General features: G+C 37.8%; 1 protein-coding gene and 1 pseudogene across 2 annotated transcripts in view; both read left to right on the forward strand.

Annotated features, from left to right (window-relative positions):
- Window positions 1-22,754, forward strand: part of RABGAP1L (RAB GTPase activating protein 1-like) — a 966,320-nt gene that overhangs the window by 232,462 nt on the left and 711,104 nt on the right. For both annotated transcript variants that reach the window (XM_006887704.1, XM_006887703.1), the window contains exon 12: window positions 9,889-10,039. In XM_006887704.1, coding sequence (XP_006887766.1) covers window positions 9,889-10,039 — 151 coding nt within the window. The remainder of the gene's footprint in view (window positions 1-9,888; window positions 10,040-22,754) is intronic.
- Window positions 1,910-3,831, forward strand: LOC102870384 (annotated as a pseudogene).

Consider the following 22,754-nt stretch of genomic DNA (forward strand, 5'->3'; position numbering starts at 1 on the left):
ATATTAATCTTATTTAGAAATAGAAACTTTACATCAATGTATCTTAGGAATAATACCTAGGTAACCATACAAAGATATTTTGTAATTTATTTAGATAAAGCGTATGTCATGTAAAGCCACATTATGTGCTTTGAGGACATTTAAAACATAAATTGCAGAGACAGTCTGTATTCTCAATTAACTTTTAACTAATATTTAGTAGAAAGTATCTTGAACTTTCTGTAAAAAAAGTCTAGTTCACTTTATTAAAAGAAAGTAAGATCTTCTGTGGAATTCAATAAATTTAGGTAGTAAAATATTCTTTTCAAAAAACTGCAGAAAAATATTTAACATTGATTTGAAATTATTAGAAAAATAAGGGTACTGTGATAAATAAAACTAAGATCAGAACAGTTTAATAAAAGTGATCTTTAGCAAAAAAAAATAAAAATAAACTACTGAAGGATTAACTATATAAAAAGAGAGATTTTTCTAACCAAAAGAACTTACTCGAACATCTGGGGAAAATAGGAAACTTTTTTTTTTACAATAAAACATAAAAGCTGGTACACACTTAACAACATTTTGATTCTATTCTGTATGAATAGAATGTCTAAATGTGAGTATGCTACTGATCTCTCTAATAAAGGGAAAACCCTTGTGGCCTCTCTAACAAAGTGCTGGGAAAACAAAATCTAAAATGTGAAAGATTAGAATCCCTAAGTGTCTATAGGTCCATCCTTTTCACATTCACGCAGTGTCATCTCTGTATTTCATTTTCAGAAATGAGAGGTGACAACCAAAACGCAGAGCAACTATATGTTTTCTTGAGCTTTATAAGAGCTTTACTTTTAACCTATATCTTAACCTTCCTATTGAGAGTTTGAAAATTTTCATATATCTGCTGTTACTGCTGCTTTGTTTGCTCTGGTTCTTGAAGACTTCTCCATATCTAGATGTCGTTACTGGGAAAAGAAAACTCTCCAACCTCATATGATGCAACTTCATCTTAACTTTTCCATGTGATTCGATCTATTTTCATCATATTCTTGTATCCATTCAGTACACTCATTGCTACTGATTCAGACTGACCCTCATTTGGTTTCTGAGGCTGTCAGTCACTTAAAAGGGCCTGTCCATATTTTCCCCCAGAAATGACTGGTAGATTCAAACTACTAGAGAGGTGTGGCCTTTGGATTAGCAGCAAACTCCTTATGGACTAGGTCTCCTGAGCTGCCATTGTTGTGGTGGTAGTGTCTCCAAGAGTCGGAACCAATCCATAGCTGACCAGGTTTTCAGAGGCAGTTAATCATATGGGTGGAGACTGTCCATCCTTCCCCCATGGAGAAGCTGGTGGCCTTGAACCTTGCATTTTTGGGATTGCTGAGCAGCTTCTTGTCACTAGGCTACTAGAGTTCCCTACTTTTCATGTCTTCTCCATCAAAATTATCCTAAATTCACTGGTGGTATCTCAGTGAGATATTCAGGGACTTTCCTTTTTTTTCTTTTTTGTTTCTTTGATGTTTTTGTTAGAAGTGATTTTTTTAACTGTTGAAATTCTTTTGTACCATTGAAATTCTACAACTTTGAAGCAAATAATAAATGTTCTTATGTACTTGGAGAACTTTATAAGAATCCTGACAACTCAACACTTGTCACCCAGTGTCAGGGAAAGAACCTATTCTTTGACCTCCATTAAATCCAATAAGGGAAAATGTATGAGACAGGTAAGTATGACCACCGTATTCACTAGTGAGAGCAAATCATGCCCAGATAAGAGAGACCACCAAAGTCACACAGATAATAGAACCGAAAAAAAACCACAAAAACCCCAATTAAAAAGAACACAGAGGTCTCATTTAGTGCAGCGGCGGACTTGAGGTACGGTTTTTTTCCCTTCTCCACCACCTGGGACTTTCACTAAGCAACCATGTCCAAGGGCCCTGCGGTTGGCATTGATCTTGGCACCACCTACTCCTGTGTAGGGGTCTTCCAGCATGGGAAAGTGGAGATCATTGCAAATGATCAAGGCAACCAGACCACGCTAAGCTATGTCGCATTTACCGATACCGAACGACTGATTGGCGATGCGGCAAAGAATCAAGTTGCAATGAATCCTACTAACACAGTATTCGATGCCAAACATCTCATTGGACGAAGATTTGATGATGCTTTTGTGCAGTCTGATATGAAACACTGGCCCTTCATGGTGGTGAACGATGCAGGCAGGCCCAAGGTCCAAGTAGAATATAAAGGAGAGACCAAAAGTTTCTATCCAGAGGAGATGTTCTCTATGGTTCTCACAAAGATGTAGGAAATTGCAGAAGCCTACCTTGGGAAGACTGTTACCAATGCTGTTCTCACTGTACCAGCCTACTTCAGTGACTCTCAGCGCCAGTCTACCAAAGATGCTGGAACCATTGCTGGCCTCAATGAGCCAACTGCTGCTGCTATTGCTTATGGTCTGGACAAAAAGGTAGGTGCTGAAAGGAACGTGCTCATCTTTGACTTAGGAGGTGGCACTTTTGATGTGTCAATCCTCACTATTGAAGATGGGATAGTTGAGGTCAAGTCTCCAGCTGGAGACACCCACTTGGGTGGAGAAGACTTTGACAACAGAATGGTCAACCATTTCATTGCAGAGTTCAAGCGCAAACATAAGAAAGACATCAGTGAAAACAAGAGGGCTGTCAGATGCCTCCGCACTGCTTGTGAACGTGCAAAGGGCACACTTTCTTCCAGCACCCAGGCCAGTATTGAGATAGATTCACTGTATGAGGGAATCGACTTCTATATTTCCATTACCCCAGCCCACTTTGAAGAATTGAATGCTGATCTTTTCCGTGGCACTCTGGACCCTGTGGAGAAAGCTCTGAGGGATGCTAAGCTAGACAAGTCACAGATCCATGATATTGTCCTGGTGGGTCGTTCTACCAGAATTCCCAAGATTCAGAAGCTTCTTCAGGATTTCTTCAGTGGAAAGGAGTTGAACAAGAGCATCAACCCAGATGAGGCTGTTGCTTATGGTGCAGCTGTCCAGACGGCCATTCTCTCTGGAGACAAATCTGAAAATGTTCAAGATTTGCTGCTCCTGGATGTCACTCCACTTTCTCTTGGTATGGAAACTGCTGGTAGAGTCGTGACTGTCCTCATCAAGCGGAATACAACCATTCCTACCAAGCAGACACAAACCTTCACAACCTACTCTGACAATCAGCCTGGTGTACTCATTCAGGTTATGAAGGTGAGCGTGCCATGACCTAAGATGACAACCTGCTTGGCAAGTTTGAGCTCACTGGGATACCACCTGCACCTCGTGGTGTTCCTCTGATTGAAGTCACATTTGATATTGATGCCAATGGTATCCTTAATGTTTCTGCTGTTGACAAGAGCACTGGGAAAGAAAACAAGATTACCATCACCAATGATAAGGGCCGCTTGAGTAAGGAAGACATTGAACGAATGGTCCAGGAGGCTGAGAAGTACAAAGCTGAAGATGAGAAGCAAAGAGATAAGGTGTCTTCCAAGAATTCCCTTGAGTCTTACGCATTTAATATCAAAGCAACAGTTGAAGATGAAAAGCTTCAAGGCAAGATCAATGACGAGGACAAGCAGAAGATCCTTGACAAGTGCAATGAAATTATCAACTGGCTTGATAAGAATCAGACTGCAGAAAAGGAGGAATTTGAGCATCAGCAGAAGGAACTAGAGAAGGTCTGCAACCCCATCATCACCAAGCTGTACCAGAGTGTTGGAGGTGTGCCCGGAGGCATGCCTGGTGGCTTCCCTGGTGGTGGAGCTCCTCCATCTGGTGGTGCCTCTTCTGGACCCACCATTGAAGAGGTTGACTAAAGCAATCTGCATACTTTATAGCATTCATTGTCCCACAGTTAAAAAATTTTGAAGGACCCAAATTTGTAGCACACTGCAGTTGAAAAGTCTAAACTGCTAGACTAAATTTCTGTGCATTCTCAATACTTGAATATGGAATGTGTAGAGGGAAAGGAATTAACATTGCACTTTATTATCACTGTATTGTAAGTGCAAAATGCAATGTCTCAAATAAAGATGTATTTAAAATTGGCCAAAAAAAAAGAATACAGAGAAAGAAAGAAAGTTCAAGGAGAAATAATGCTTTAGACCCATCAAAGTAAAACAAACAAAAATGAGCACAAACTAAGGATACCTACAGTCAGTAAAGATATGAAGATATTTCGATCTGTTGTTCATTGGAGTACTGTGAGTCATAGTTGACTGAACAGCCTCTAACTAACCTTGGAGACATCAGATAATAGCATATAGAAAGAAGCAGGACAAGCTCAAACAAGTGAGCAAAATAAAGGGCAGAAATCTTTCCTGAGGAAGAAATGGTAATAGGACTACTTGATAAAGAACTCAAACGACTTCTATATAGAATTTTCAGAGAGAAAAATAAATACAATCAACCACTCAACAGGAATTGAATACACTTCTCTAGTTCCCTTGGGTCATTCTCCAAAATAGACCCCAATTCAGGCAATAAAGGCAACTTAGTAAATTTAAAAACAGTGAAATAGTATAAAACATCTTCTATGATCACGATGATTATACGAGACTGTTGTGTTAGATGTCATCAAGTTGAGTGAGACTCAGAGGGACTCTGTGAACCACAGATGTGAACCCTGTTCTATCCTACGCCATCCTTACAATCTCATACATACTTGAGCCCATTGCTGCAGTCATGGTGTCAGTCAGTATGGTTGAGGGTCTTCCTGTCTTTCATCAACCATCTTTTCAAGAATGATTATTGAACAAGTGAAATAGAGAGGAAGGTATAGTCAGTATCAGAATATGTAAAAAGTTGAGGGTTGGGGGTCATGTCTGACCATTACCTTTTAGGATTCAAGTTTGAAATAATGTTGATGGTGATTCTACCCTCTTGCGAAGTTAGAGGTAGTCAGTTAATGCCTCTATATTATTTTTACCAATGCGCAGTTACTAGATATATCCAGGCTCTTGGGAGTGATTTACTGGGTTAAAAGCATTAGGACCATGATCTCCAGTGATAGCATGAATTTGCATAAAGTTCAGGTATGTGGTATCCTGCATCCTAGTGTGTGTGTGTGGATATAGAGATAGAGATACACATACAGATATAGATATAGATAGATATATAGAGAGATATAGTTTGTGAGTGATTCTCTGGTGTATGTTGTTGCTTGCTACTTTCCTGGAACAATATAAATGATAAAAGTGATAAAAGCCAGACTCAAAAAATGTCCTTACGACTAATAACATACCTTGAACAAATCTTGTCTTCTAATCTGAGATCAGAATAACTAGATGGTGTTCTGCTCCTACTGCCAATTTTTCTGACCACAACACAATAGATAGTCTCAAATGAAATAGGAAAAAAAATATAGAACAGCTCTCAAATTCTTACCTATGGAGACTAGAGGAATCCCTGAGACTGTTGCCCTATAACATATTCTTTGAATTTGTCAAGTGAAACTATTTCTGCAGGTCACCAATCAGCCAAATAACAGCTTATAAGCAAGATCCCTTGTGTGTAGTGTACACCTTTAAGTCATTAACTATGTGAGACCAAATAGTCAACTAAAAACCAAAAGCAAAGATGAGAAGACAAGGAGTAGAAAGGAAGGTAGATCAATGGAAACAGAATAAGCAAAAGATAAATAATGAGAATGCTTCATCCCATAAAAATTACAGCCATTGGTACAGATCCATTTGTACAATAATTGATTGAGGGGAACATAATTTGCTGTTTTAGATTTGCTTAAAGCATACAAATATACTCTTTTGAAAATGTGTGAATGTTTTCTATGTGCCTAGTATTGTTGTAGGTGCTTGGGGGGGGGGCAGGAAGTATAAGCAAAGACCCAGTTCTTTCCTGTGTGAAGTTTTTAATTATCCATTGAAGGCTTCCTGATATTTGCAGGATTAATATACATTCTTATGACGGCAACTTATAACAACAACAACAACTGATTTTGAGAAATTGGTAAAGTGAAAACTGTTAGAGTTGGTGAGAGATTAATAATGGATTGTAGGTCAAAGAAGAAAATCTATAATAATGACTTAGTTTTGGTTTGGTAGTGACAAGTATTGAGGTCAGATGCCCTGGAAAACAACAAAATTTAGAGAGAAAGAGTATAATTTTGTACTTGGGTATGCTAATTTTGAAGTGTCTAAGAGTGTCATAGGCTCCGAGTAGAGGTCTAGTAATAACTAAATACATAGACATATATAGTAATGGCAGGAGATAAAATATCCAAGAAAATGAGATTACTGAGGGAGAGAGGTGTCAGAACAGTTTTACGAGTTTGAAAGAAGAGAATGTGTGGAAGAGAAAGAAAGAAGAGATAGAAGAAAAAAAAAATAACTCTTCTAACAAATGTGATGGGCAAGGTAGGAGACAGTATGATAGCTAGAGGATTGTGTGGGATTGAATAATGACTTCTTCTACATGAATATTTTTACTGGAGTTTTAATAGCTGTAGATTTACATTGTTGATTTTTTTATCTCTGTGGCATACTTGGTTATGTGTTACACTGTTAATTGAAAGGCCAGCAGTTAGAATCCACTAGTCATTCCAGGGGAGAAAGGTGAACATTCTTCTCCCATAGAGAGTTACAACCTTAGAAACCCAGTAGAGGGTTGCTATGAGTTGGCCTTGACAATGGCAGTGGGTTTGGTTAGAGTTTATGGAATATGTAAAGAGGACTGTTGCACAGTAGTTTGTGCCTGGCTACCACCCAAAGCACTGGTAGTTTGACCCCTGCCACTCCATTCCTCCCACAGTAGATCCATGGGGGGAAAACCCCAAAAGTCCACATAAACAAAACCCCAAACCAACTACCATTTAGTCTATTTCAAGTCATAGTGACCCTATAGGCCAAAATAGAACTTCCCTATCACATTTCCAAGGTTGTAAATCTTAATAGGAGCATTCTGACCATCTTTAAGAGCAACTCATGGATTTGAATTGCCAGCCACTTAGTTAACTGCCCACCTCAGGTTCACTATACCACTAGGGCTCCTTGGTGGGAGAAAGACATGTTGGTATGCTGCTCTAAAGGTTCAATCTAGAAAACCCTGTCAGGAAGTTCAGGTCTGTCACATGTGGTCACTGTGACTTGAAACAGACTTAACAGCATTTAACAACTATGGTAACATAGTAGAGTCTTTGAGTAGTACAGATGATTAAGTTCTTGACTATTAGCAGAAAGGTTGGTGGTTCCACCCCATTCAGAGGCATCTCAGAAAGATGGACATTGTTATCTTCTTCCGAGAGGTCTTGAAAGCCCTGTTCTACTTTGGAGATATAGAGTTGCTGTAAATTGCATTTAACTTGAGAACCACCACCATAATATGTAACATGTAGACTAGGTGGTGATTGTGCAACAGACCATCAACTCATAGGTAAGTCCTATGCAAGCCTTGAAACCAATCCCTTGAAGACTGGAGTTGCAATACTTAAAGATGATGTGGGAAGAATGATAAATGACCCAGGAAACATCAAAAGAAGATGGAAAGAATATGCAGAGTCACTTTATCTAAAAGAATTGTTGACATAGAAGAATTTCATGAAACAACATATGATCAAGAGGCAAAAGTGATGAAGGAGGAAGTTCAAAATGTTCTGAAAGAATTGACAAAAAACATGGACCCAGGAATTGATGGCATACCAGTTGACATATTTCAACAAACAGATTCTGCCATAGACGTGCTTACCAGTTTCTGACAAGAAATCTGGAGGACAACTACCTGGCCAGTGACTGGAAGACATCCATATTCCTATCCCCCATAAAAGGTGATCCAATAGAGTGTGGAAATTATTAAACAATATCACTAATATCACATTCAAGCAAGATTGTGCTGAAGATTATCCAAAACTGAGAACTGCTAGATGTATAAGCTGAGTTTAGAAGAGGCCGTAGCAGTAGTGACATTATGGTAGATAATGGTAGATGGATCTTAGCTGAAAGCAGAGAGAACCAGATGAATGTCTATCTGTGTTTCATTGGCTATGCAAAGTCATTTGACTATGTGTATTACAACAAATTGTGGCTAATCTTGAGAGGAATGGGAATCCCAGAACATTTAGTTGTGCTAATGCAAAAACCTATACTTGGACCAGGAAGTACATGTTAGAACACAGCAAGGAAACATTATGTGAATCAAAATTAGAGATCTTTCTTTTTTGATGTATATCTCCGTACCTTTTAAATCTATATGCAGAACAGATCATTTGGTAGGCAGGACTTGAGGAGGAGGATTGTGGCATCAGGTTTTGAGGAAGACTTATCAACAATCTGCATTGTGCTGATGAGGAGGACATGAGGTGTTTGCTGCAGAAGGTCAAGGGCTGCAATCTTAAATATGTGTTGAAGCTCAACATCAATAAGAAAACATCACTGAGACAATTGGCAGCATCATGACAACAAAGAAGAGATTGAGATTGTTAAGAGCTTCAGCTTGCTTGGTTCCACAATCAACACTCACCAGCAGTCAGATAATAAAAAGACTAATTACATTGGGAAAGTCTGCTGTCAAGGACCTCTCCAGAGTGCTGAGTTTGCAATTACTTGCTATGTATCTGAGATCTGGACAATGACTAAGGATGATAGGGGAAGAATCAATGCCTTTGAGTTGTGGTGCTGGAGAAAATTATTGAACATACTGTGGACTGCTAAGAGAAGAAACCGGTCTTGGAGAAGGTAAAACCAAGCTGCTCCTTGGAGGCAAGGATTTTGAAGCTTGGTCTCACACATGTTGGCTTAGAAGAGTGGAGGGACAGCACAGGAGAGGAAGACCTTGGATGGGATGGATTGACCCAGTAATTGGGGTAATGGGTGCAGGAGTCTTGGAGACAATGAAATTGGCTCAAGATAGGGCAGAGTTCAGAACTATTGTGCCTAGGATTGCTATAAGTCACAGGTGGCTCAACAGCATGTAGTAACAATGTTGTATATGTAATTATTTTTCATTTTCCTCATTAGATATTTTGCATTTATATGGCTTATAGTTCTGAATATTTTACATTTAATTTCAGAAATAACTAGCTTTGTATTGAGGATTGCTATTTTTGGTTAATTACATTTTTTTTTCTACACCAAGAGCAGGGAAACTCTGCTACACTCGAAACATATATGTTTTTTCCTGTTCAAAAGTATAATCAGAGGTAAATTATGGAAAAGACATTTTCATGAGTGATCTTAACTCTCTTGTACCATGGTTTTCTTTGACTAGTCTGAAACGCAACTGGGTAATGACGAGGCAGCTGCAAGGAAGTGCCAGGTGTGAACGGTTTACTCAGGTGTAAGCCTTTGGAAGACTAATTAATACTTCCTTCTACTTGACATATTTGGTATAGCATATTTATAGTTGGTATTTTTCCAAATTAACTGAAATTATGTTTTAATTTAAATCCATCAGGAAATTCAAAGAAGTGACCTCCAAGGGGAGGAGTATATTCAAGGTGTGATAATAAGCCTTATGTGATCTATTTTCAGGCTCCTCCTTACCCCCCACATACTTCATTAGCTAAATTGTTCTAAATTTATCCCTAAGGATTTAGATAGTTCCTTTGATGCCTTGAAATGCTGCCTAGAAATATATAATTAACACGTTCATTATTATGAGTAAGTTCTTAGGATGATTAAGTAAAGTAAATGAGAAGAAGGAAAACTTTCCCTGAAGTTAGAATAACAAGGCTCATTGATATGGAAAAAGATAGGATAAAGAAAGAGAATATCTGAGTTGGCATTGAGCTTAAGCTTTACTCTATTAGTTCTAGTCTATCAAATGCTTCTCTTGACCTAGGCCATTGTATAAATTTGTAAATACATTTTCCATAGCCACAGCAGTTAAAGAATTATAAACGATATATTTTATTTCTTTCTCAGGCACAATAACCTTGGTGCACGACCAAAAGGGCTATCCACACTGGTGAAGAGTGGTGTCCCCGAAGCACTGAGGGCAGAGGTATGGCAGCTGTTAGCAGGCTGCCATGACAACCAGACCATGCTGGATAAATACCGAATTCTCATTACAAAGGTAAGAATGTCTTTTCATATTATTTACTTGGTCTGCATATGAAATAAATGCTGTTTATGTAATTCCCACATCATAAATGCATTTTGTTTATTTAAAAAAATATGCTGGTCTTGTTTGGTGAATTGTTTTGTCTTATTTTCGGAGGACTTGTTGGATGCTGTTAATTGATGTGTGCTGTTGAATCAGAGCTGATCCCTAGCTGACCCTCCAGTGGGGTTTCACAGACACTTTTAATTGCGCGGGTGGAGATAGCCCATCTTTCTACCATGGATCCTCTGGTGGATTTTAACTGCGTGCCTTCACAATTGCCACACAGCTCCTTACCACTAGGCTCCCAGAGCTCCCTATTTGTTGGATAATCAATACAGTGTATCATCTCTGAGTACTTTATACCTTACTTTTCCATCATGTGACTACAGTATCAAAGCCCTTAGTGACAATCGCTAAACCATCTGGCTGCTAACTTAAAGAATCAGTGATTTGAACTCATCAGTGACTCTTTGGGAGATAGATGAGGGTATTTAATGGGCACTCCATGGGAATCTCTGTGTTCCAAAGGGTTGCTGTGATTTGATGGACTTGATGGCAGTGAATGTGGTATTTTGAGTTTATTTAACAAAGTGGAAAATGTTTTTACTTCAAGTGTTTTTCACTCTTTGATTAACATTTTGTATTATGAAATGCATGTGTGATCATACTTTTACATACTTATTCTAGTTGTTGTTGTTATGTGCCATCGAGTCACTTGCGACTCTTAGCGACCCTATGTACAACAGCCCTAAACTCCGCTCTGTCCTGTGCCAAACGCACTGTCTCCGACACTCCCATCCCAATTATCCCAGTCACTGAATCAATCCACTTCCTCTCCTGTGCTGTCCCTCCACCCTCCCAAGCATGATGTCCCTCTCCAAGGACCGGTCTCTCCTCACAACATGTCCAAAGTATGTTAGACGGAGTCTCAGAATCCTTGCCTCCAAGGAGCCACCCAGTTTAACCCTTTCCAGGACAAATCTGTTTGTTTTCCTAGCAGTCCATGGTATTCTCAATACTCTTCTCCAGCACCACAGCTCAAAGGCATCAATTCTCCTTCTGTCCTCCTTGGTCATTGTCCAACTCTCTGATGCATAACAAGTGATTGCGAAGACCATAGCCTGTATTAAACTACAGTTAAAAGACCTTGTGTGCTTATACAACCCTACATTTAAGTGTTGTGGATATTTGTTCGGGACCCTCTTCTTTCAGGAGCTTCTAATTCCAGTGCTTGAATTTCCTTCCTTGAATGTCTTCATAGATATTCAGAGTTTCAGAAGATAAGTAAAGTAAGTCTTGGCCAAGAACCTGGAATCTCGTTTTAAGCGTCTCATCTTCTAATTCCTTACATTTACTCTAAATCACAGCATAGCAATCCCGTGTATAACAGAGTGAAATACTGCCTTGTTTGGTTGTTTTTTTGTGGTGGTGTTTCTTTTTTAAAATTAAAGAAACCACAGAGCCTTTACCATTAAGTTGATTCTGACTCATGGCAACCCCAGTGTGTCAGTTGAGAGTTCAGCTCTGGGAAGCTTTCAGTGGCTGACTTTTTTGGCAGTGGATCTCCATATCTTTCTTCCGGAGTCCCATCAACTTTGTAGTGACTAGTCTTACACTTAACCATTTGTGTCATTTCTCCTGAGATTTTTTTTTAATAACCATGACTTTATTGCTCAAGAAATAGCAATTTTAAGTTCTGTAGCATCATTAATGCCTTCTTTTCCTTCCCTCCTTCCCCTCTCTTCTATGAATATCTCCCAGTGAGTCACTGTATTCAATCACTGCTGAATTCTGGTTTAAAGAAAATAAAATTACTTTTTAAAAGAAGATTAATGGTATTCACAGCTTAGTACATAAGATGATCCACTGTTATGTAGGGGGTATAAAGTCTAAAGCAATATTTGTATTATTTTGATTAAAAACAAAATAATAATAAGCTATAGAGTTCATCCCCAACTTACAAAATAATCAAGTTAGGACTAACTATCCTTCTTAACTACTGACCTTTTTTTTTTTAAGATATATTTTATCATTAGTAATATATACTTTGTACAGTGTTGCAGCATGACATATCATCATACTTGTAAATTTATATGTAATATTTCTTGCTTCTTAAGACAAAATAAAATTTACTTAATGATGACCATTGTTGGAGCACAACCTCACTGTAAGTTGGGGACCTCTTATACTTGCTTTGCCGAGGTATTGGAGGAAAGCTCTGGTGGCATTTTCTATAGAGAGTTGCACTGCTCACCCAAAGGCTGTTCAAATTCACCACTGCTCCATGGAAGGGAGGGGTGCAGTCTCCTGTGCAGTGATGGGCTTAGAAACATGTGGAAGGTCGACTGTGAGTTGGAAATAGTTTTGATGTCAGCGAGCTTGGGTGAGATTGTATTACATCTTCTCTGGGTTGATGGACTGTGGCACCTTTCCCATTTGTTTCAGGAATCAGCTGGGGTAATAATAAGGATTGCACACTTTGGAGGCAATAACAATAGTGTTTACATGTATATATTGCCTTTTAGAATAATCTAGTTTTCTTGCATTGTGTGTGTATTTGCTTTTCTCTGCCACAGCTACCATTCTCTTTATATGGTTATGTTGTTGAGATCTATTGTTGATCTTATATTTAAAAAAATGTCTAAGCCTAGGAGTTAATTTTTCTCAAAATGGCACATGTTACTTATTACCACTTTAAAATGAGTAGCAGTGTATTTGTTTGGAATAGCATAATGAATAAACTTTCACACATTCAGCTTAATAAGTCAATGACAATATTAAAATTTTAATTTTTAGCAGTGTAATTTATTAAAAAAAGTTTCATATAAACAATACAGAATTGTGTGACTCTGGTCATGTGCTCTTTATTCACACCCTCAAGTCATAACGTATCTGAGGGAGGAAGTACAAAAGTCTATTTAGTTTCATTGTCTTCCTGTTTCAGAACCAAAGGTAATAGTAAGACAAATCATGTCATCAATTAAAAGGATAGTTTTCTATTTTCTGTGTGCTGATACATAAGATAGCAAGTATTTGTAGCCAAGAATGTATGTGTGCACTTCAGTGGAGAATCCAGCTGAGCTTGCCAGCCAGTCGGTGGAAAGAGCATTAACACCCAGAGGATTTGCAGTCAGAAAAGCCTGCCTTTTTGGCACTTGTTGGTTGTAGTTCAACAGCTGTTAGTCCCTTCTTTTGGTCTGGTTAATATTTCCTATCTTATTAAGGGAATGGCAGGATTTCAAGGTTTGTTAATGAAATGGTTCCACTTGAACAGAGTTGCTTTATAAAAATCAGGCCAGTGACCGACCACAAATTACAAACAGAATAAGAAATATTTACAGTTGGCTCAAGATGTTACTTCTGTGAAAGAGAAGCATATTTTTCCATTTTATTTTTTATGAATCCATTTATGATTTAGAATTTGAAGAAATAAATCAGAGTCTGGATCATTCTTTTCTATGTTAGCATATTTACAACTTGCAATATTTATAATATTTACAAACTAGCGTTTAACCTACAAGTTTGTTTTGTGTGCGCACACTGAATTCACTGCCATCAAGTTGATTCTGACTTGTGGCTACTCTATAGAACAGCAGAACTACTCCATAGGGTTTTTGAGTCTATATTCTTTTTGGAAGTAGACTTCTACATCTTTCTTTGGTTTGTGTAACAGTGCACCTGAAAGATAATTGTAACATTGTTTCTACATAGACTTATACTAGCAACACATTTAATTTACTTACATTTTGTCCTTTGTACATCTTAATACTTATGTGGACCTAAACTATAGTTGATTTTTGTTATCCCATGGTACCACTACTTCAGTCATTATTCTAGAGGAGGGAGATATCATGGCATACTTGTAGTTGATTAGTGTCTCTTTCCTCACCAGACTATAGTCTCCAGGGGAATAGGAACCATGGCTTGATGAGCAATCATGTGTCTGGCATATATCTGATGATTAGCAAATATTTTTGTTCTTCTCAACAGGGACCCAAGTTTATATGTTGACTTATTTATATGCTTATTTATCTTTTTTGCCTTTCTATAAAATATGAGCCTTATATTGTGTAGGATCCTGAGTAGAGCTGGTGAAATATGAAGCAATGTGTTTTATCCTGGGAAACTTGTCATCAAGTAGGCGGGAGCTATAAGCAGTAGATTAATTTGAGCAGCAGTTCCTGGTGTACTAGCTTCTTAACTGGACAGGTTTTTCCTGGCAGTAGATAAGTGATACCAAGAATTATTAGCCTAGAGAGTTTTGCAGTGGCTCGTGGGGTCAGGATAGGTCAAGACTAGAGAAGTGAGTGAGGAAAGGGTTGTATGGGATAATCACAATCTGTGGCCTTGTTTTTGTAATTTCAATTTGTAGAAAAATACAACACTAAGTTTTAAAGGTTAAAAGGCCTTAGACTAAATTCAAGTAGAGATGATCCACTTTAAGGGCTGCAGACCAACTGAAGGTCTAAATCTAGAGCCAGGGACCAGGCAGGACCAGTCACAAGAGCTCTTGTGTTTAAATCCTTGCAGAATTATGTTGACTCCACTGCCAGGATCAAAAAGAGCTTTAAAGTATGACTACCTTGGCTTAAAATTAGAGCTATAAAGGAATTATTGGTGCTTGTTGGGGAAGAAAACCCTTGCTTCAAATTCAAGCTGTACTACTTACTAGATTGGTTACAGACAAGTTCCTTAACTACTCTTAGCCTTAATTCTTTCATATATGACAATTTTCAGGTGTCTTTTAGGATTATTGGAATGAATCCATAAAATATATAATATACAGCATCTAAACAAACCAAAGCCATGAGTGACAATTCCAACTCATAATGACCTTACAAATCAGAGTACAACTACTCCCATAGGGCTGTCAAGGCTGCGAATCTTCACAGAAGCTGACTGCAAGGTGGAGCTGCTGGTGGGGTGAATTGCTGGCCTTTTTGTTTGCAGCTGAATTCTTTAACCACACACCACCAGGGCTCCTCCTTCAGCCCCAGAGGTGGGGTGTTGTTGTTGTTATTTGGGGGTTTTTGTTATGGTACTTCTTGTTAGGTGTCATAGTGTTGGCTCCAACTCATAGCAACCCCACATGCAGCAGGATGGAGCACTGCCCTGTCCTGCTCCATCTTCCCAATTGCTGTTCTGCTTGAGCCCTTTTTTGGTAACCACTGTGTCAGCCTTTCTCATTGAAGGTTTTCTTCCTTGTTTTTCTGTCCTTTTTCTTTATCAAGCATAATATCTTTCTTCAGGGACTGTGTACAGCACGGTAGATACTTATTAGTGATTTGGGATGAGGAAAATAACAACATGGCACATAGTTAATTGTTAAATTAGAAGCACAGAAAAGTACTATAGAAAATACGGAGATTACTATGGAAAATTGAGGTGGTTCTGGTGGCTTAGTGGGAAGAAATTGCTCTGCCATCCCAAAAGCATATGGTTCAAATCCACCAGCCACTCCATAAAGGAAAGATGAGCAGTCTCCAGTGTAATTGACCGCTTCTGAAAACCTTGTGGAGGTTCAGCTGTGAGTCAGTCCCAGTTCCATGGTACATAACAACAACATCAACAGTGGAAAATAGAAGCCTTTACATATTTCAGGACATCATTTTGAGATAAAAGTGGAGAGAAGGAGAAAAAAAATTTGCATCACACCCAGTTATTGTGCACAGATTATTTTTGTCAAGCAGTGTCTCCATTGTGTAAGACACTATGTCAAGCACTAGGAGAAAGAACACACATATATGGCCTTTGAAATATTTACAGTGTAGTTGAATAGTTAATCTACAGATAAATTATAATAATAGGTATATGTTAAGTTCTCTGTCAGAGATATGAGTAGAGAAATACTAGAGCACAGAATCTGGAGCAACCAGACTGACGTGAGCAGAAAATGGCTTCAGAGTTGAAGTTTCCAGATAACAAATGGGAGGATGTGATTTGAATAAGACCTATATAAGAACACAAAGTCGTGATAGATCCTGCTGTGATTAAGAACCCTCTGGACAAGGAAGAGCCTTACCAAGATGGGTTGACCCTGTAAGTATTATAATGAGCTAAAAATGATGGCGACGGCCCAGGGTAGGGCAAGGTTCAGACCTACTTTTCATAGGACCATTATGAATTGCAGTCGACTCAATGATATGTAACAACAGCAACAAAAGACTATAAGATTCAAAAGAGGCACGATTTTCTCACTGCTGTAACTTTAGTAGTCAGCAGTAGTAAGTACTCCTCTCTAACAGATGTTAGAAGGAATTAAATCCTGAAGGAATAAATGGTGTGTGTGTAAGGCATTATATCTGTGCTTTTATATCTGCTTCCCAGGAAAACCGCACAGCTCTGATGATATGAATTCTCATTTTTAATGTCAGGAAAACCAGATATAAAGTGAAATTAAGAGATATCCAGTTTGTAAACAGCATAGCTAGTGTTTTAACTCATGAAACAGGAAACTCTAAAGTTGAAATGGAAAGGATAAGACATTTCTAACTTTGGTCTTTACTGATCATTTGGAAGGAAAGCCTCTCCTTGTAGTTTTCTAGTTACTTGAGCTTAGTCTTGGCACCAGCATTCAAGAAATCAGAAGATAAATTGTATTAGAAAAATCTGCTGTCAAGGACTTCTTCAGAGTGCTGGAGACCAACAATGTCAGTCTAGAGAAACTAAGGTGCACCTGAATCAGGGCATGGCTTTTGCAATTACTTGCTATGCATCAGATAGCTAGACAATGACTAAGGATGATAGAGGAAGAGCCGATGCTTTTGAATTGTGGTTCTGGAGAAGAGTATTGAAAATATCATGGGCTGCTAAGAGAACAAACAGGTCTGTCTTGGCGAGGGTGAAACCAAGCTACTCCTTGGATGCAAGGATTTTGAAGCTCCGTCTCACTTTGGTCATATTGCTAGGAGGGACCAGTCCTTGGACAAAGACATTATGCTTGGAAGGGTGGATGGACAGAACAGGATAAGAAGACCCAGATAAGATGGATTTATACAGGAACTGGAGTAATTGGGGTAGGTGTGTTGTAGACAGTGAGATTGGGTCATGATAGGGCAGAATTCAGAACTATAGTATGTAGGGTCTCTATGAGTTGCAATTTTCTAGATGGCACATAGCAACATTAAGCATAACAAAAGAAAAACCAAACCAATCCAAAGCCATTAATTCAGTTCTGAATTGTAGTGATGCTGTAGGAGAGAATAGAATTGCCCAGAAGAGCTCCCAAGGCTGTAAATCTGTACAGGAGCAGACTGCCACATCTTTCTCCTGTAGAGCAGCTGCAAGGTTTTGAGCTGCTATTCTCTGTGTGGTTGTTTTTATTGTTAGATACATTGAGTCATCTTTGACTCATAGAGACCCTATGTAAGACTATCTATTCTGGAGACAAATTCACAATTATTGTGCTTTTCAGAAAAGGGTAAAGAAATAAAAGCAATATTATTAAGTAATATTGTTCATTTTATGTTGTTGTTATTGTGTGCCATTGATTCAAAATCAATTCATAGCTGACCCTCCAGTGGGTTTTCAGAGGCAATTGATCATGTGAGAGGAGATTGCTCATCCTCTCCTGTAATGCAGCTGGTGGATTCAAGCCACAGGCCTTTCAGGTTGCATCATAACTTCTCCCCATTAGTCTATATGAAAATGAAATGTATAGTTTAAACATTTCTTAATGTCAGTAAAAAAATGTATGCACTTTTGTAGTAGAAATAGTTCTACAGTATATAACTTCAGACTCTCTTTTTAAAGATAGGTCTTTACATTGTCCATCCTGAAGTGGACCCAAAGCCTTTCAACCATTATGATATTATTTCTACCATTGAGAATGAGAGTGCTGCTACTGTTGATAAACAAATGGTAGTACTTCACTTAAAGTTTCTGAAATCATGAGTTCTTTGTTATTTATGGAGATTCCTTATTTCCATTAAATTAGCATCCTTCATACTTTCAATATCATCTGAAAGGCCTGTAGAGAATTTTGATTCTGCTTGGTACAAGCAGTCATGAGAGCACTAGATGTATTGCTTTCGGCGACTCTGCTATAAGGAATCTTTCTGAAAACTGAAGTGCAGAGGTACACCTGATTGAGGCCTTAGTCTTTTCAATAAGTAGTTATGCATCTGAGAGCTGGACAATGAATAATGATGAAGAGTGAGGAAGAATTGATACCTTTTAGTTGTGGTATTGAAAAACAGTACTATATATCTGTCTTGTGGATTGGCCAAAGAACAAACAAATGTCTTGGGGAAAGAGCAGACAGAGTACACCTTAAAGGCAAAGATGGCGAAACATCATCTCTCATACTTTGGACATTTTGCTGGGATAGGCTAGTCCTTGGAAAGAGACATTGTGATTGGAAAGGTGGAGAGTCGTTGAAAACCCTAAATGAAATAGATTGACAACAGTAACTGCAGCAATGGTCTCAAGTCTGTCAAAATGAGGATGACACAGGATAGGACAGGGTTCCCTTCTATTATTCATAGGGTCTCTATGAGTCATTCTCAACTTGATGAAACCTAACAACCACCACAACATCCTGACAGAAACAGGTAAACCATTTAGGGCTTCTGAATTTAGAATTTAATAGTCATTATTAGCTTGAGGAGCTATTGAGTAATTATCATACTTTCACATATTCTAAGCCATTTGGCTGAGAAAGGTCTGTATGTTTTAGGGCAACTCAATTTTTAAAGTGTGTTATCAACTATATACAAGTAATCTCTGATTTATGATGCATTTGAATTCTGACCATCTTTTTTAAACATCTTATCATTCGTAATATGTACTATATTCAAGGTTGCAATGTGTAATTTGCTATTACAATTTTCAGATAACTATTCACAATATCATGATTTATAAATAATATAGTAATTTTAAATAACTCCTGGGAAACCAAACCTATGGCTTTTGAGTTGCTTTTGACAGATTGTCACCCTTGTGGAGAAAAATAGAATTGTTTCATAGGATTTCTAAGGCTGTAAATGTTTAAAAAAAGTTTGTCATACTTTTCTCCTGTGGAATGATTGATGGATTCCAGTTGTCCACCTTGGAGTTTGTAAGTTTAGCTCTTAGTGTGCCACCTTGACTCCTTATGATGATAATGATAATGATGATTATGATGATGACTACTGAAAAAAATTGAGGTATCAGACATAGGTTAGCACCGACTGATTGACTATACAGTTGTTGGAGCAGAACCTTGTCATAAATCAGGGACTACCTGTATATAACTTCTGTAATTACATGGCATATAATCCCAAAGGCACATGGATCGTGTCCACCAGCTGCTCTGTAGGAAGGTGGGCAATCCCCCACCCCAAAAAAACCCCTAAACCAAAAACAAACTGACAAAATACCGTGTTTTGAGATTGTGCAAGTTCTCTGCTTTTCTGAGATTGTATGGGCAGAAAAGCTTCACTGTATTTATTTTTGGTTATTGGTAATGGTCAGAATAAAGCTTGTCTATCTCTGTGCCTAGTATATTATAGTAGCAGATTACTTTTAGCAGAGCATTTGGCTAAAGAAATTTTTTTCACTAGAGTGGAATATTAGGGGACATTTTCATGTCCATGAGGACTTAAAATTGATATTTTCCTTTTAATTGGAAAAACATTTAGTGTATATTTAGTTGACAAGTCTAAATCTCCTTTATGTGATATTTTCTTTTTATTTTCCCATCTAAGTTAAAACTTCATTTATCATTTTTAAACCAGGTAGAAGTTTACTGTTTCTTTATGTAGTTAACTTTTAAAATATTCATTGGGGTTAGTAGAATAACACTCAACAGTAGATTCTATCAAGAGACATGGTGTTGCTTAATTACCCAGCTCCTCTGTTCGCTGTTATCACCTTGTCTAGCTGTAGGAAAGCAGGAAGCACTTTGATAGAATGGGGTTGTTCTAGCGAGGTCTGTAGCACTTGTATTTATAAGAAACACAGCCTCTTGCACTAGTATATTAGTAATGTTGCCGTTAAATTTTCTTCCAAGATTTCATAGTTTTAAAAATTTACTACACACACATATGAATTAGTGAGCAAGGACATTAAATAATATGTGTTGTGCTGTAATGTAAATGTCTTGAGTATGTAAATAATGACAGTTATTAAGAGAGGCTGTTTTTTGAAAGGGTGGAGGATCAGCAAAAGAGAAGACCCCCATCAAGATGCATTGACAGTTTTTCTCAGTCTTACCCCCATCCCGATGCCAGCCTCATTCTACAACAGTGGCACCATATAGCATTTGTCCCTTTGTGACTGAGATACCTCACTCAGCATAATGTCCTCCAGGGTCACCCATTTTGAATAATATTGCATGAGTTCCTTGTTTTTCAATGCAGCAATATTCCATTGTGCGAAACTGGATGAAATATGTTTACAGCATTGAAATCTTTGGGGGAGAGAATATTTTATATTTTAGGGCATTATGTTTATCGTAAGAGTACGGAATGAGGGTTGCAGAGTGGATTATATTTGGGGGTTGGGGGGGTGTGGGGGGGATTGCGTACCAATGAGGGAGTTTTTCTTTTGCGTTTGAAGGAGAGGAGCAAACGGGGGTGGGCGGTGGTGTGGCGGGGAGAGGGGTGCAACAATGAATGAATGGAATTCCAAAATCTCTGTAGATGTTCATTGAAATGAAAAATAAAGAAATTAAAAAAAAAGATGCATTGACAGAGGAGTGGGCTCAAATATATCAGAGATGATGAAGACAGCACAGGGTAGAAGATACAGATCTGTTGTTGATAGGGTCATCATGAGTCATACTTAACTTGACAGCACCTAATAGCAAGATTCCTTAAGAAAACGCATGTTGTATTTTATTCATTTTTTTATAGATTTGGTAGTTTCTTATGCCATAACTTTGCCTATTTTTTTGTTTTCTGTGGCGTAAATTCTGTCAAATCTTGGTTCTTGTTGCTGTGGGGCTTTCCTTTTCTATCATATTTACATTGGCATCTGCATGTAGAGAAACTATAATTATTTGTGAATCTGAGAACAAACAATTTGCTTTTCATCCCTCAACACTGACATATTTATGTAAAATTGAAAGCCAGTAGTTTAACTATTTTCCTGTACTTGAATGATGTGCTGTTTTACCAGCAAAATATTTTAATCTATCCATCACAAAAAATGTTATTTTACAGCTATGTTTATAGTTACAGAATAAAGATAGAAGAAGATACTCAAATTTTTCTTAGATTGGAAAACATTTTTCTAGTACCTGTGATAACAGTGTGTTTCTGGAACTCCCAAGTTGATGGCATCCTTAGTTATTGCACTTATTATTGCGTATGTAGAGAACATTGTTTTACACCTTCTGTTGTGAGTTGGGTGAAAGTCCACAGTGCGAATTGATTTTCTATTCAACAATTTCTATGTATTTTGTTTTGTGATACTGATTGCAGTCTCAACAATTTAACAGCATTTTTTCAGCTTCTAGTGTTTACCATTTTAATTTTTCCTTTTCTGTCCCATGGACTGCCAAAAGAACAAACAGGTAAGTCCTGAAAAAAGCACAGTCAGAGTGCTCCTTGGAGCCAAACATGGTGAAGTTTGGTCTCTCATACTTTGAGCACGTTGCAAAGAGAAGCTATTCCTTGGAAAGGGATATCATACTTGAAAAAGTAGAGGATCAGTGAAAGAGAGAAGACCCTCAACAAGATGGATTGACACAGGAATTGTAGCTGTGGGCTCAAATGCATTACAGATGATGAGGATGGCACAGATTAGAACAGGGTTCAGATCTGTTGTTCATAGGACCTCTAGAATTGTACGTGCTTGAGGGTGCCTAACAACAACAACAACGACAGTGGCTTCTTCTGCCTTTTTTCTGTCCCCCGATATTGCCTTAATGATCTTGTATGGCTAATTGTTCTCCCTAGTATTGCTGTTCACTTGATAATTTTGTCTGTCATTAATGAAAATTGAATTACAATGGTGAGTTCCATTTCAGGCTTGAAAGGCATAAAGAAATGAAACCATGAATAGAACTGTGGTGACAGTTCCCCAGTCTCTACCAGTCAGCTGGGTCTTTTATTATTTTGTGTTTGTTTTACATTTATTTTGCTCTCTATCCAGGGCCTTCTATTGTAATCCCTTTTTCAGAGCATTTTTATAGTTTATAATATTATATACTTTTCTGGCTTTTAATTTGAGAAAGTTTTCTGTTCTAATTTGTTTTAATGTTTACCATTAATTAGCATCAAGGTAATTAATAAAAGAGAATACATACTGAAAAGTCTCTTCTCCTAACATACATGTTTTAAACTAATGATTTGGTAACAATTAAATTTTATGATTTTTGCTTTTCTTCCTGATTACACCATGAATCTCTTTCTTACTATTTCCTACATTGTGTCTACATTTACACGGCTTATCTTGGTCTTTCTATCTCATCTTTTATTCTCTTTAAGTTCCTCCATTCATTATAGCTTTGATAAATTATTATTGTGATTTCTTGTTTCATATTGGCTCAGTTCATATTTCCTGTGATTTTTCTCAAGTTAAGCAGCTCTGTAGTTGAGTGAATAATATTTGGTTTTCAAGCTGACTAGATGGTAGATCACACAGTCAAATGCCTTTGCATAATGAATGAAACACAGATAGACATTCTTCTGGTATTCTCTACTTTCAGCCAAGATCCATCTAACATCAGCAACAATATCCCTAGTACCACGACCCCTTC

The sequence above is a fragment of the Elephantulus edwardii genome, unplaced genomic scaffold (genome assembly GCF_000299155.1).
Source record: "Elephantulus edwardii isolate Elephantulus edwardi_28Jun2011 unplaced genomic scaffold, EleEdw1.0 scaffold00061, whole genome shotgun sequence".
NCBI lineage: Eukaryota > Metazoa > Chordata > Mammalia > Macroscelidea > Macroscelididae > Elephantulus > Elephantulus edwardii.